At 36.0% G+C, this 16019-nt stretch overlaps 2 protein-coding genes and 1 long non-coding RNA gene across 7 annotated transcripts in view; all 3 read right to left on the reverse strand.

The window, feature by feature from the left end:
• Positions 1-1691: 1691 nt before the first annotated feature.
• On the reverse strand, positions 1692-9735 carry LOC127787458 (probable xyloglucan endotransglucosylase/hydrolase protein 30). Of its 4 annotated transcripts, none has more exons than XM_052315517.1 (6): positions 9698-9735; positions 9521-9548; positions 7242-7287; positions 5352-5452; positions 4989-5197; positions 1692-2497 (listed from the first exon to the last, which is right to left on the reverse strand). In XM_052315517.1, exons 1-6 carry the CDS (start codon positions 9718-9720, stop codon positions 1963-1965), a joined length of 942 nt encoding a protein of 313 aa, XP_052171477.1. In that variant the 5' UTR covers positions 9721-9735; the 3' UTR covers positions 1692-1962. The 4 variants fall into 4 exon arrangements, with proteins under 4 accessions (XP_052171477.1, XP_052171475.1, XP_052171473.1 ...); XM_052315515.1 differs by having other exon boundaries at positions 9536-9611; XM_052315513.1 differs by having other exon boundaries at positions 9521-9611.
• LOC127787460 (uncharacterized) lies at positions 2995-4984 on the reverse strand. The gene is made up of 2 exons (XR_008020163.1): positions 4845-4984; positions 2995-4229 (listed from the first exon to the last, which is right to left on the reverse strand). It is a non-coding gene; the product is annotated as an uncharacterized LOC127787460 (long non-coding RNA).
• Positions 9736-11784: 2049 nt separating the features above from the next.
• Positions 11785-16019, reverse strand: part of LOC127787456 (putative acyl-activating enzyme 19) — a 129824-nt gene continuing 125589 nt past the window's right edge. The window contains exons 16-19 of one of the 2 annotated variants that reach the window (XR_008020162.1): positions 14109-14218; positions 13806-14034; positions 12052-13368; positions 11785-11933 (exon numbers count right to left, since the gene is read on the reverse strand). Coding sequence is in view for 1 of the 2 variants with exons in the window: in XM_052315511.1 (XP_052171471.1) it covers positions 13818-14034; positions 14109-14218 (327 nt within the window). In the remaining variant the exon portion in view is untranslated. Of the gene's footprint in view, positions 11934-12051; positions 13369-13423; positions 14035-14108; positions 14219-16019 lie in introns of those variants that run through there. The other variant, XM_052315511.1, reaches the window with a different exon arrangement.

Raw genomic sequence — 16019 nt, forward strand, 5'->3', positions numbered from 1 at the left:
CCTTCTTTTTCTTCATTTTCTTTCCTTTTTCTTTCTTTTTCTTTTTTTCTTTTTTTTTCCCTCCACTTCATCTTCTTCCTCCTCCCGCCTCTGCCATGCGTAAACAGCCATGCTCCTTTTTTTTTTTTTTTCCTTTTCTTCTTTCTTTTTCTTCTTCTCTTCTTCATTCTCCTTCTTCTCTTCCTCCTCTTCTTCTTCACTCGCGGCTGCCTGCAACCAGTACCTGCGCACGCACAGCATCGCGCCCGTCGACACCCGGCCCTTCTGCCAGCCGCTGCTGCTTGCCCGCACCACCGCACGCCTCCGCCAATCGCCTCTCTGCGCTTCCGGCCGTCCATGCTCGCTGCTCGTGGCTTCTGCGCGCTGCTGCCACGTCGCCAAGCTGCTGCAATGGCAGCTCCACGGCTGCCATGGTTGCTTCAGCCAACGCTGAAAGCCTTTCGCGCCTCCACCGAGCTCGCCCGCTGCCTCAGAACCGTCGTGGGAGCTACTCTGCGCTTGCAAACTAGCCGTTGAGCTTGCAGCTGCTTTCTCTCCTTCTCTGCAACTCTCTGTTGCACTTCCCCATTTGCTCACAACCTCCCCCTTTTTATAGCCGATTTTCATCGCCTCACCTCACGCTTTTGCCCATACCTTCTTTGCACAAATCTCGACCGATTTTCAGAGGCATGGCTTGAATCTTGTAGGGGCGTGGCTGATCTGGAGTTGCAGGGCATGGGTTGCATTTATGGATTGATTTTACAGAGGCATGGGCGACGTACACACAGCACACGCATATACTTATATAATATATATATATTTTACACTAATATAATTATAGAAAAATACCCATTAATTCCTCAATTTTATCATAATATCACTTGGGTAATTCTCTTATTTCAACTATGCCCTTAAACCTCAAATTTATTTGCAATACAATACCGAAAACGCAAAATTAATATTCCAATTTTTAGTTGAAAAGGATGATTTTGCCCCAATGTCCTTACCGGGCTGTTGTTTCCTCCTGAAACCACTGAAGGGTTGCTCGTTACACAAAATCGGAGCCCCCTAGGGTTCCGTTAATTTTTCGGGAGTCTCCTACAACGATTCGATTTTGCAGCCTAAATGACAGCTGTATTTTAGCTATACCGAAAATTGTTCCGAATTCGATTTCTTTCGATACCATAAATCCTATCTTGATACGCTCGTCGAGACCATATAATTTTCCTTAGATAATTTCACTCCGAGGCATTTCCTACAATCGATTCGATACGTATAACTACTATCAAACCAATTTTTCGATATTCTAAACTTATTAAAATTACGTGGCAATCTTATCTAAACATGGGTTATTACATGGGCTTTTTTCTTTGTTGGGCATAATAGTTGCTCCCATTCTTTTCTTCCGTTTCCCAATGTGAAGAGTAATTGTCAGCCTATCATTTCTTGGGGACTTTTCCCGAGAATGTTTCCTCAATTCCAACATTCTCTATCACTAAGGCTTTATATTCTTTTTTAAATGAGTACGCCAAAGATTTAAAGGAGAACAAATAGAGACAACACAAATAAAATTTGAAGTTCTAAAGGCTTTGTAGTCTCAACGATGGAAATTGAAGATTCCAAACCAAGACTATGGTGCTTGATCATCTTAGTTTTGTTTTTATTTTTTTTAAGAGAATTTAAATGAAGATAAGTGTTAGTGCAATGTAATATTATTTTTAAATTTATTCTAAGAACTCATTTATTTTATTGATAAGATTTCAAATACAACAATGAAGTGTTTGCTTATATAATAATAGAATAGATAACACAAAGCTAATTAAGATATAAATGTGTTTAATTTTAATATATATATATATATATACACACATACATACACACATACGTACACATAAAATGCAAATTTTGTAAGAATGGATATCCAATTCATTGATCTTTGCCATAGAGGCAACACATCAAGCAAATGCACACCATGAATCGATCTCAGTCATCATCTTCATCTCCATAACTCTTCATAATCGAAACCTGGTTTCTTCTCTTCGAACGACGATCTTGCCGGCGCCGCTTCAAACTGAACTTCAGCCTTCCGGTATCCCTGAACTGCAGCCTCTCCAACGGATCAATCACACATTCCGGCGGCGGAATGGGGTACCTTATCGTATCATAACAGTAGGAATAGTACATGTATCTTCTCCGGAATTTCTTCATGGCCATGCGTTGCGCTGGCGAGACGCCGGCATACGTTGTGCCGGCGAGTTGATCGTCGTCTTCCGAGGAGCAACGACTAGTGGCTAAAACCTCTTGAATTGGATCGGTGGCGCATCCATGGAGGACAAGGCCGGTGAATTCAGCCACAAATGGAGCGTACTTGTAGTTTACCTTGTATTTGCCGCCGGAAGTTGCCCAATCGGAGGCGTCCCAGATGGTGGCGTACAGAGACATGGGCTTTGAGGGGTAGTCTCCGGCCATGGCGTCGCTTCTTGATATCTCCCGAATTGGAATCTCGTCTATGTAAAAGCTGAATAAGAAATTGAAAATGTCACTTCCGACGATCTATTTTATAAAATAAAAAAATTTAAGCCCCTTTTAAATTTAAGTTTTATAAAATATTTTTTAGTTTTTAATTCTAATTTTATAACTAAAAATATTTTAACATTTTATGTTTACATTTATTTTCAAAAAATTTAGAAATATTAAAAATGATGTTTTCTGATTCATACTATAAAGTTAAAAAAATAAAAAAAAATTAAATATTCTATTTTCTCGTTCGAGAATTATCCATTCGATAGAAATTTGAAATTAAAAAATAGAAAATATTTTCTAAATTAAATAGCCCTAAGGTTCTATTCCTTTACAACTGAAAGGTCACGAGTATGAAATGTGCAAAATAAACTCTTTAGAAAAATAAACAAAAAATACTATGAAAATATGATTTTTTCTTAATTCTTGCAAAATGAGGAATCTTGTGGTAACATAGGTTTGACACAAATCCAATGCATGGTCACATGTAAAAATGAAAACATATATATATATATATAGGGTAAATTTTATATAATATACTTTAAGATTGTTTAAATTGCACCAACTATTCTTATATTTTTAAAAAAGACATCCACCTCCATTTCAACTACTACATCCAAAATAACTTTTTTACCCTTGGATATAAACAACTTTCCATGTTTCCCCTCTAGTTCCGATATCGCATCTCTTTCTTTGTCTCTTTTCACACATTTTCAAGATCCATCTTGTTTCTTTTTCCTACAGCGTTTTGCATTGTAACCCATGGAACTAGTTAACCACTAACTCCCTAGTGTCTCTTTCTCTCCATTTAAAACCCTATCATGTAATGGGGTTTTGACTAGGATTAGATAAACCTAAATTAGAGTTCAATTTGATTTATGGTAAGGTTTTTCTCTAAAACCCCCACTAGAAACTCAATCCGTTGATTCTTTGCATCCACCAGAAATAGCTTGTCAGAGAGGATGAAGAAGATGCAACCAATTGGTAACTTTTTTTTTTTTTTTTTTTTCTCTCCCTCGATTCTTTCATTTAGGATTAAAGGTTGGTTAATTTGTTCAAACATAGAAATCTGTATTTAAAAGGTTTGTGTTTTTCATTGTCAAGTGAATCTAGGTTCTTCGAAACTAACTACTCATCTTTCCATCTCTGTCTCTCTTTCTCTTTCTCATCCAACGCATTTTCATCAGTAAACCCACTAGTAGGTTCAAATAGTAATTTATTTTAATTTTAGAAGAATGAGAATGGGGAAGGCATTTTAGGAATTTTAATAAAATTAATTGTTGTTATTTAATGAAAAGAAAGTATGTGTTGAATGGGATTTAATCTCAAGAGAGGTTGATAACATTTTGAAAACACAAGGGTAGTAGGTATAATATTTTTAAACCTATAGTTGTAAAATTTACCTAAACATATAATATTTAACATGATTCAATCTTAATACTTACATAATTTTGCACTAACTAAGAAATTAAACTAAAATCTCCCTACCATGATGTAGTTTTCTCACTATTTATAAAATTAAAAATCATAAATTACCAACACAAGTAATTATAATTGAAATGCTCACAAATTACCAACATGAGTAATAGTAATTGAAATTATAGAGGAAGGTATCTATTGCATTAACCATATCCCCCATGATCCAGCTGCACAATCAAAGATTAGATTTTATTTAAGAGATTTAATTCCTCTTAATCAAATATATATGAATTCAAGGGATTATCTAACATCTTTTTTTATTTTATACTAAACAACAACAAATATATATAAAATAAATGTTAATGTTACTTTGCCTGAGAGCCTCTCAGAGAGAGACTTATCGAGAAGGGTCAAAAAGACAAAAATGCCTCTGATCACCCAAATGCAAATTTACCCTCTTCCCTACAATCTCCCATCTCTTTTCTTTCCTTTCCATGGTTGTCGTCTCCAACAAACTCCAGCACCTACCATCGTCTCGCTGCCTCACTTCGCACCGTCTCGTGCCGACCGTTGTTGCATCTTCCCTATCTGCTATAGCGGTGGTCGGTGCGAGACGAGGAAGGCGGCGAGGTAGTGATGGATGCTAGATCTTATTGGAGGCAGCAACTATGGGAAGAGGAGAGAGGAGAGGGGAGAGGGGAGGTTGTAGGGAATGGGGTAAATTTACATTTGGGTGGGGGGCATTTTTGTCTTTTTGTTCCCTCTCGATAAGTCTCCATATAAGACTCTCGGGTAAAATAGCAATCTACTGCATTAATTTATCCATATCCCCTATGATCTAGCTGCAGAATCAAAGATTAGATTTTATTTAAGAGATTTAATTCCTCTTAATCAAATATATATGAATTCAAGGGATTATCTAGCACCTTATATTGCAAAGAGGAAACCCTTTATTTCATACTAAACAGCAGCAAATATATATAAAATAAAACATATATATATATGTATATGTAAGAAGAAGAATATAAATTATGAAATTAATTAAGGAGTAGGTGGAATATCGGACTGACATGATGGTGGTGCTGGTCCAAAGGATGGTGTAACGATGGAAGTCTTTGGAGGGATCAAACCACAGGAAGTATCTCTCTTCTCTCCCTCGGCTCGTGCTTCCATTCCCATAGACGTTCGTCTGAAACCGCCACCTTTTCCTCTTCACATTTCCCAGAAACTCAAAGTCCAATTCATCGTGTGTTTTCTCAAATATCTCCCCGTTTGATGCCTGCAATCAATATATATATATATATATATATTCATCAGATGATCCATCGTCCGTACGTGAAGATAAAAACCCATAATTAGTATGCAAGAGAGATCAATAAGTTCATGAAGAAATTAACAAACTAATTAAATGACACACACACACACACACATACGTAGAAGGCGACGACGACGCCGGCGGTGTAATCTGACGGCAGCTTTATCTTGGCGCTGAAGAAGCCATGGTTGTAGAGATCAGACGACTTGAATCCAGAACCTGTACATATATATATATATATATATAGGTGTTTAATTAGATACATCTTTTATATTTATATATGTGTTTGGATTAATGCATGAAATGATATATAAAGCAAATCAAACGTATATACACAAACATAGATACATATATATATATATATAGATAGATAGATAGATAGATAGATAGATATATGTGCGTGCGTGTATTTGCCTGTGTACTGGTTGAGTAGAAGATTGACAGTCATGTCATCGGGGGATCTGATGATGTTGGGGTGGCCAAAGAGAGGAGTGAAGCCTTTGTGGAATGGAATTGTGGTGAGGTTGAAAGCTGTGGCTATGGCGCCATGGAAGAGCTGGAGAAGCAGACACAGAGATATTGCTACCCTTTTCCACAGAAATTCCAAAGCTTCCATAATTCTTTAGTTTCTTCAAGCTCTCTCTCATCATTACTATGCTTATATATATATATATCTATATATGCAGAGAGAGAGAGAGAGAGAGAGAGAGAGAGAGAGAGAGAGAGAGTGGTTTAGAAATTTCTTTATTAGTTGAATTAAGAAGCATGCATGGTTGGAGAATCTTATTGCAATAAATACCATTAAAATGACATTTTTACAAATATAAATTACAGTAATTAATAATTTGACATATATATACACATATCAGAGAGTTGCTTGAGATTATGTACGTTATCAGGATAGCATATATTATTCTTTAATAATTTTGGGAACCTTAATTAGCAGAGTATCTCAGTTTTATTAATTGGCATTCATGTAATTTGATGATGGTCCTGTGAATCACTCAATCCCTTGCTAACATACACAGACATGCTAGTTTTGGTTGGCACCAAACTGATATATATATATATATATATAGTTCTAATTCTCTTAACCTAGATAATTATTTAATGGTCATCCCCTACCAATAGTCTTTAATACAAGATATATAATTTTATGCTTTAAAAAGTCGAGAATAAAATTTTTGTCTCGCTTTTCATAAAAGTACCATTCTTATTATAATCAAAACCCAATAACTTTCTATCCAAATAAAACTCGATCTCAATACTTTCCTATTTGTTAAAACTCAAAGTCAATTTTTTTCTTCAAAATAAATTGACATAAAGTAGTGTAGATGAGTTGAGTTAGATTATAAAATTAAATGGGTAACTAAGAACTATATATAAATCCAAGTTCATGAATAATTAATCCTTTCCAACATCATCAATTAATGGCCTAGCTAGCCCTATTGGGCCGTGGACCCATATATAATTTATTTAAATTTTGATAAATTATGTGACTGACATTTTAAAATCCATCGCCAAATTAATTAATATGAAAAGAAGGAAGAAACAGACGAAGATGTATTATTAGAAGGTAATTAACTAAAGAGAGCGATGCAAATTAAGGGCTAGAATCTGACTAAGCATCTTCCTTCAGAGTTATCAACTTATCATGGTTGGATGACAACAAGGTGTCCACGTGTCCACATCATCACTGCACCCTAATTATTTGTCAATTGATTTCATATTTTTAACGAAAATCCTAGGAGAGATGTGTATGTATGTGGCCTTATATAGTTACAGCTAGATATATGTCTTCTTGTTATCTCTACAATTAGTATATTATATATGATAGCTACATACATACATACAATAATATTAATATTAATAGTGACCCCACGAGCATGACACAGTGATAAAACATAAAGAAGAAAACAAAAATATCGGAGATTTAAATTTTTGTGGCGTTTTAAAAAGCAGAATTATTGTTAAAAAATAACATTAGTTAGAAGATAAAGTTGTCCACCTGAGATAGGATCATGGTGCACCTTGTCTCCCTTCAAGAATCTCGTCTGCAAGATAAAAAGGTGGAATCCACGGGGGAATAGTCATTTTTCAAAAATTTATTCCAAGTATGTATAGATTGTGATCGTATTTAGATTTACCTGTAAAGCGAACCAGAGAAAAATCTACTCTCTCTATAATTATTCGGACAAATCTCAAACACTTGGATTATAAAAAAAATAATATTAATAGTGTATGAACTGAGCCATTTGAGTGATAGCTGCAAGTCAATTTAATATGAATTTTTTATTTTTTTATTTTTCAAAGAAAAAATCCAACAAAAATATCTTATTTTTAATTAAAAATATAATATAATTTAACACACAAATTATGTTTCTTAAAAATAAAAATTTGCTGTAATTTTTATTTATGGGTGGCAAAAGTGGAGATTTTTAGCCAATCTATATTTAAGGTTATAATTGCCTCTTTTTAAATAAAACCAAATAAGTAATGGACATAAGATGGGACAAATGGGCTTGAGTGTGGAGAGTGGGATTGTTAAATGGCACAAGCGAAGGGCAGTTGGCAATTGATGGTGTGGAGTTGTCATTAATTAATTTAATTAACTTAAAAGGATAGGGATGTTGAAAGAGGTTGCACCAACCAAACAACTCCCTAATCTAAATTAACATATCCCACAAGAGGCATAATTGGAAGAGCCCAATTTGCCAACATGAGCAAAAGCTTCACAGGCACTTGTCCACATCTCTCTCTATGCCAACACAAGATTTAACAATTTGGAAAAATTAATTGATGTTTTGATAAGAGGAATCTCTCTCTCTCTCTCTCTCCTCTCTTTCTCTAAAAAAAAGACAGAATTGGGATGATTGATTGAATTTGCAGGCATAAGCAAGGGGATAAGAGTTTTGGAAAAGTTTGATTGGTTGATGAGAAAAGTCCAGCTGTGACTATGCAAGAAAGAAAATGAAGGAAAAAGACTCTGTTTTCGTGGGCCCTTGGTTCTTTGAAATTGGGCCAGAACGGGCCCACTTCAAGAATTTGTTCTGTTTCTTGTGGAGCTGCTCTCTCCGCCGTCTAATGGTTGGGTGAGGCCATCTCTATCATAAATAAGAAAAGGAAAGAATAGGAAAAGAAAGCATGAAAGCCACTTATGCGACTGACTGCAGTGAATTCTATTCTTCTAGAATGCAAAGGTTGATAAACTAAATAAACCCACTACGTATCCAAAATTACCCATTAAAATTGCCTTCGCAACCCACATATTTCTAAATGGGTCGTGCTTGTATAGAAGGGGTTTGCAGAACTCCTTCATAGACGCGATATATCGTGAGATTTTGACATAAAAAAATCACGATATATCGCGATTTATTCATCTTTTTTTCTCTCTCTCTCGCAACCCGTCTCGCCCTCGTGCCTACAACCTCGCTGCCGCCTCGCCCTCGCTCCTATAACCTCGCCGTTGCTTGCAACCTCACCGCCTCCCGCCTCCTCTCTATGCCTTATCGCCTCTGCGTCTCGCCTCCTCACCGCTGCAACCTCTAGCAACCGGCGAGGGCGAGGGCGATGGCGAGACGCAGAGGCGAGCACGAGAGAGAGACAGAGGGCTTGCGAGAGAGAGAGAGAGAGGAGAGGAGAGCAGAGGCGAGAGAGAGAGAGAGTGTGTGTTAGGTTTAACAAATCAGGGGTATTTTAATCATTTCATATTTCTGTAAAGTTATTTGTACACCCCATTCTGTACAAATAGCTTTATCCTTTCTAAATTCATCATCCTCTCTATGAAGATTGGTTTTTGGATTGAATTATTTGACCCTAAATTCATTGTTTGTTTTACAAGTACTTAGATTTTGATCCAAATCCACCTTAAATTTGAATTCAAAAACATAGGACACAGAACAGAATCATTTCAAGTGACGGTCTAAAATTCCTGCATCCAAACTTAATATAGAAGTACAAGAACAAGAAGAAAAATTCTTATTTTGTACAGGTGAGGTGATGATAAAATAGCCCCAGAAGAAGAAGAAGAAGAAGAAGAAGAAGCAAGGAGGGGTCATCCTTGTCCCTCCAGCAAGAGGTGAGGCCCAACGATCCGGCCAAATACTATGTTTTTATAGTCTGAAACAGTGTTTTCTTTCTTTTGTAAACACATGCTTACACACACACACACAGAGAGAGATGGCATCAAAGTAGAAACATTTGAATACAACCAGTTTCATGTGCTTTGTTGACCTAAAACGCTGTAATCTAATGGTCTGAGTGAAAGATGGGCCCAGAAAACCTAACCTTGGATGCACCCACCTGCAACAGATCCCTGTGAAAGGATTTTATTCTGTTTTGGGTTACAAATTTCCAAATTTGTTCATTGAGTGCACTCCTGGAACTAGTAGAGATTCAGATTAGAAAATTCCAAAATAGTTAAAAGGCCAAGAGGGCAAGGCCGATCAAAGAGACAAGACATACCTGTTTCTTGCCGGCTGCTCCATCAGACTCGTGCAAACTGTTCTTTGTTTTCTTGGGAGTTCTATTAAGGTAACGGAAATACACATCTTTTGAATTTTTGATTTATTGACTTATACCTGAAAGATTCATCCCATTAGCCCTTGCATTTAAAAAAGTTAAAAGAATTGATTAGGTAAATTTTGTAACTCAATCAGCGTCCAGACTAAAAGACCAAACTTCAGGTGCACAATAAATTTACACATTTATTAATTTAGAGTAAGTGAGTTGGGTCAATTTGAACTTTTATATAAATCTAAACCCAACCAAATCATAACCAAGTCTAGAATTTTGAACCCAAAAGTTGACTCAATTGTAAGAGAAAGCTGAACTAACCAAACCCAATAAAATTTAGAGTGGATCTAATTGGATGGCAGATTCCAAAATATATAAGACAAATATATAAGACTAACAGGCTCTCAAACTTATCGTTTTTTAATTCAAGTTATAAATCTTTCTATTTATAAATTATGTAAAGCTTAAAAGTTCATTAACATTTGCTATCATTTATATAATTATGTATTTGATTTTAAAAAACTAATAATCTATTAAAATTTAACAAAAAAATTAAAATATACATATTACTAAATAATATAAATAAAATTCTTAAAAATACTAAATTGATATCTAACTAATAAATTTTTTACCAATGTTAATAAATTATATACAATTATTAAAAAATATATTAATACAATAAACATTAATATATATATATATATAAAATTTTGATTTCTTAAACAACGTTACTTAGTTTATATTAAACAATGTTGATGTGACAACTCAAATATAATAATGTAAGACCTACCCTACCAAGTTGTGTTGAAAGAATTAAATAAGTAAGCCCTATAACATCATTATATTTGAGTTATCACATCTTTATTATTTAATATAAATTAAATACCTTTACTTAAAAGACCAAGACTATATATATATATATATATATATATACAATGAAGGGTGACAGACAACAATGACGAGAGGAGGCGACGACAGAGGAAGAAATGGAGGCAACAATAATGGGCTAGGGCAACATAGATGGGCTAAAGACGGTCGATTTGAAAACAGAAGGCGATGATGAATGTGATGATATCTAGGCTACGACAATAGCAACGACGCTAGGTTGGAGGCAGAAATGATGAAAGTTAACAATGTAGAAGACAATCAGAGAATGAAATGAAAAATGATGAGAGAGTAATGTTTTAAGAAATAGAGAGTTGTAAATATTTAAGTTGTTGGAGGGCAAATTTGTAATTGATTTGATCAACGAAATAAACTATCAACAGTTTATTTGAAAAAGTTAGGAGAGAAAGAGGATTATAGGTTTTCCAAAATGCTATTATAATAACGTTTAAACTCGACAATGTTTAAACACTTGAATTTTTAATAAATGTGTAATTAAATAAACTATGTAACTTATAAGTTGAAGGAAGAGTATATAAACGGTCATCCATTAAGTGAAACACCCCCTAAATCAAAGTTTTATAATAAAAAATGAGTAGCAAATCAAAGTATTAAGATATATAAAATTTATTTTAATATAAATTCTAAAAAAGATCATGTACCCATCTAAGTAATGCAAACAGATTTAATCAGATAGAAGTTAGAAAATAAAGAATTATAGGGAAAATAGAGTTTTATACCAGTTAGATCAGGTTGGGTTCATAAACTCAATGGTTTTGACTCAAACTTGACCCAAGGTCAAATGAGTCAAAAAGAACAGAAAAAAAAAAAAAAACCACAACTCAAACCAACTTAGAAAAGAAATATCAACCAAACTAACCCAATCATTTTTAGTTCAATTCAGTAATACGGTCTACCAATTAGACATCGAAGTTTTCAAAATAGAGCAGCTACAATTGTTAAATTCCAACTCAACAGGTCATCTGTTGCCCTAAAAAACAAATCAAGTCTTGTCATGTGAGATGCATACATAAGAGTAGAAAGTAGAACCATTTCCAGAACCTTTGCAAAAGATCCAACATTGCAACAATACACAAGAGAAAATGGGTGAAATGCTTACTGAAATACAAAAATGACACTTCCTCATTCTCCCTGGCTTAGCAATGCATTGAACAAACTGGGATAGACAAACGGAAAATTCATAACTCTGGTGCCACTCCTCAAGACTTCTATCTTGCTATCAGACTGTACTTCTATTCTCAGAAAATTTTTGGGCCATCCTCGGCTTGCATTTCGCTTTCTGCAAAAACATATAAACAAAAATACATATGTATAAATGGGCAAAATCTTAAAGAGAACAGACAAGTATCAAATCAAAGAAGTTTGAAATCTTTAAACGTCATGCAACAAACTTGTACCCCATGTTGAGTGCAGAACTAAAAATATAGATTGCAGCTGAGCGTATTGTGGACAGGACATTGATGGAGGGTTTGCCCTTAGCATCCCATGGGGCGGCCTTGAGAGTCCTAGCAGTCAGCAGGCAAATGGAAGCACTCTAGTGCAAAAATCCAATTTTCATGCAAAGGATGTGTAGGATTCAGAAAGCTAGGGCTGTTCGTCCCATCAGTCAGGCTGAGAACATGCCATGAGTGTTTGGGGGGCTAACACTCGGAGACATGTACTCAGTTCTGGAAGGAGAGAGTATAAAGACTTACTTAGATACACAAGGTTAGCAACCGGAAAAACCCAGAGTTACGTGTTGAGATGGAGATGAATAGGTGTGTCATTGTTGCAACTGTATCCACAACCTCATATTGGTGATGAACAAGGATCGGCGGAAGATTGGTCAAATTATACAACATAGAACACCATCACCAATACAATGGATAAAGGGACTCCAATCAGTGAGATACATGCTCCAAGGAATAACATATAACTGAAGGTTTACCTGTTATCTTGCAGCAGCATATCCCAGGATACTGCTACGATATTTGATTATCATACTGCACAATTAACCTCTGATATGGAAGGTGCAACAGGATAAGCGGTCTGTTGGGAATACCTATGTCGATATTTGATAATCATAATGCACAATTAATCTTCAGATTTTCATGGAAAACATATACATGATATCATTATCATGTTGGTAGCTAGGTGGGGCTAATACTCAAGATGGAGGTCAAAATAGAAACCAGATGAAGCGAACAACATGACAGAGCTAACAGAAATCATCACATAGTTTGCAGCAGAACAGGTCAATGACATTTTCAGGCTGCTCCTTTGATTGAGATACTGTTCAAATAACTTCCATGTCAATTGGGAAATAATCCAAACAAGCCAAGTGGATACCTTATCGGCAATCTGCAGAATTGAATTTGAGGCTGTTCATCCAATTCCCAGAAGTTCAACACATAAAACAGCCACGAGTAGAATCAGGTGGCCCATGAGAGGGTGACACAGCTTGCACTAAGTGTAGTTCTTATCTGGAATGGAAGGCTGCATGATTTAATGAAGAAGTTAAACGTGATTGAAAGTAAATCAGGATCACTGCAAGAGCAACATGCTTCAGAGTCCTTAGAATTTAATGTAATGTTGGTGCAGGCATTTCCATCCAGAATCTTCCATTCAACATTTCTCCCAATGTTGTCTTTAGGACTGATGTCAAAGCCTTGGTAGTAATGGTAAAGTTGCTCCTCTATGACTGAAAGGTCATAGGTTCCAGTTATAGAAACAACCTGTTTGCAAAACAAGAGTAAGATTATATACAGAAACGATCCTCCTCCGACCCTCGCAAAGAGAGGAGCCTCATATACTTGAGCGCTATCTTTAGGACCATACATCACACAATCCACCAGAAGGTCTTCAGGTAAAACAGCAAATATGTACTTTGGTTTACTTTACCCTCACAAATGTTGTGAAGTCATCTGATACATTTTCAAGAGGAAGGCATTTGAGCTGTTACAGGTAACATATGTAGCATGAAATTCATGGTGATGAAGCACATTTAGGGTGAAGCAACAGATGCACCTAATATCATTGCCAAAAGCAGTATGATTGCTGATGGATTGCAAAGATCAGGCGCATGATTGGAGGGTAGAGTTAAATATGATGTCATGCAACCAAAATGCAGAATATGGAAGGAAGATATTAGAAGGCATGGACTTTTTCATACGTCCACTGAGGTTCAGATCTCAAGCCTGAGGCAGTGGATGTAGTCATCCCTGCAACCAATAAAAACCCGGCCTCCAATCATCACAGGAGAAGAAAAAATGTCTCCTTGGAGGTCCAACCTAGCAAACTCCTGTACCACTTCTTTACCAATTTTGCTAGACTCTCCAGCAGAATCTGAAGGTATTCGAAGCAAATAGATAATTCCAGAACTAGTGCAGACACAGATTAACCTGAAAGAGAGAGTGGATCAATGTTCCAAAAATATACAAATAAAAAAGTGATCTCTTTATCGTAGTTTAATTACCTATCATAAAGAAGTGAGGGGCTAGATACCAACTGCAAGTGTTCATCAACATAAGCAGATGAAGTAATTGGGTCTCCAAGATTATATTCCCAGAGCAGACCACCCTTTTCCTATATAAAATGAGAAGTTTGAATGGCAACTAAACATTTTATGTAGAATGTTAAATAAACATGTTGAGATATAATTTTGGACACAAATGCAATCAACTGAAAATGCATTCATAGGAAAAGGTAGCAGAATTATAAAAAGGGAACATGTTGAAGTATGACCAGGAGAACTTTTTACACAAAGGAGAATGATAAAAGGTGAAGAACAATCAGGAACCACTGATACTGCTTCAAAACAGAGATGGGAGAGGGAAGGGGCATGAATCTTAAGAGTTATTTCTCTTTTTGCTTTTAAGGGTAATCTGTTGTTGCCATCTTACATATGCAAGAAAAAACCTTCATCAAGTGAATCACATTTAGCCAAAATATTCTCCTCAATAGCATCCAAAATGCTTTGAACCCTTCAGCAAGCTCTTGCTTGGATAACCACCATTAATTGTTTGAAATGATTCCACCATGTGGATAAATAAAGTTGAAAGTTCAAAATCAGATGCTTCAAGTCAGAACCTTGGGATACTTTGTCAAAAGTTGAACTAATGATGCAAAATACCCATGGCAGATGATGCAAAATGCCCAAACGCATTGCTGTACAATCAGCGTTCTCGTCTGGTAGTAAACAAGCATGGCAGCCAAGGTAACGTAATGTTAGCATCTCATGAAGATAGGCATTGGGACTTGGTTGAATCTGGGCCTCCTAAATTTGACTTAAAAAAGGGGGAAAAAAAAGCCCCAAATCAATATCGCAACCTGCTGTACAGCCTAATGCATCATAAAAAGGAAAAGTAACACTAACTTTGAAGAGTACTGTTAGAACTTCAGGGACTTAGGCTAGAATCAAATGGTAGGGGTTGAAGTTACCCTACAACTCCTCTTTATTTATGTGGAATGGAAGGTACAAAACAGGAAACCTAAACAAGGAAACAATACAAAAGGAAATTACAGAATTTACAGCATATTTACAGAATAACAGAAAACTGTCTCCCTTGACTATTGCCTAGGGATTGGCTGTCAAAATTGGCTGTCATTCTAGTCAACCATCCTATAAATAGGCTAGATGAGTTAGAGAATCTAAGTTGTTGAATGATATTGAATTCTGATTCCCCTTTCAATTGTTCTGATCTCTCTTGTTTCCTTCTGATCTCTCTCTCTGTTCTGTCTGCATTTCCCCCTCTATTCTTGCTGTTATCTCCCTCTCTTTCAGCCTAATTCTCCTTTCATTTTGTCTAATTTTCCCTCGGTTCCTTCCTAAATTCCAATCTAAACCTTAGGCAAACCCTAAGATCATGACAAATGATATTAGAGATGATGATTCTCGGCTGTGATCCCTGCAATTTTTGCGCTAAGAATTCAGAAGAATTCAGTTTCAGTTAATTTTTGACGATTCTCGGTGGTTGATCTCCGACTCTTCTCTGCAGATTAATGTCTGACAATTCTAGGCTGTTGCTTTCTGACACTGTTAATTTCTGACACAGTGAATTCTGATTACGAAGATTCTCGGCTCGGATTTGAAGGCAAAGTAGAGCAAGGAACTCTCGGTTCGAATTGTGAAGGTGAAGCAGGCAGTTTCTGGCGGAATTTCAGCGATGTCTATTAACTGTAACAGAGCTGATTGAATCACAAGAGACTGTTGATCAGTCCTTGGCCTTTGACTTCTCCTGCTTGTTGATTTTTGACGTTTTTAGGCTGTTAATTTCTGTCGGTTCTTGGTGAATTCTAAGACTGCAACAGAACCAACGATTCTGGTTGTGATTCTGGCTCATTTAAGACTGCAACAGAACCGACGATTCTCTGTGGATTGATCTAC

Source organism: Diospyros lotus, chromosome 12 (assembly GCF_014633365.1).
Source record: "Diospyros lotus cultivar Yz01 chromosome 12, ASM1463336v1, whole genome shotgun sequence".
NCBI classification, from domain to species: domain Eukaryota; kingdom Viridiplantae; phylum Streptophyta; class Magnoliopsida; order Ericales; family Ebenaceae; genus Diospyros; species Diospyros lotus.

Excerpts from the sequence above, each read along its gene's own strand:
- LOC127787458 (XM_052315516.1), bottom strand. The coding sequence starts at position 5,849 with ATGGAAGCTTTGGAATTTCTGTGGAAAAGGGTAGCAATATCTCTGTGT. Across the intron at positions 5,198-5,351 it reads GCGTCGTCGTCGCCTTCTAC|GCATCAAACGGGGAGATATT; the intron begins GTATGTGTGTGT and ends TATTGATTGCAG. Across the intron at positions 2,498-4,988 it reads TGGACCAGCACCACCATCAT|CTTTTACATAGACGAGATTC; the intron begins GTCAGTCCGATA and ends TTTCTTATTCAG.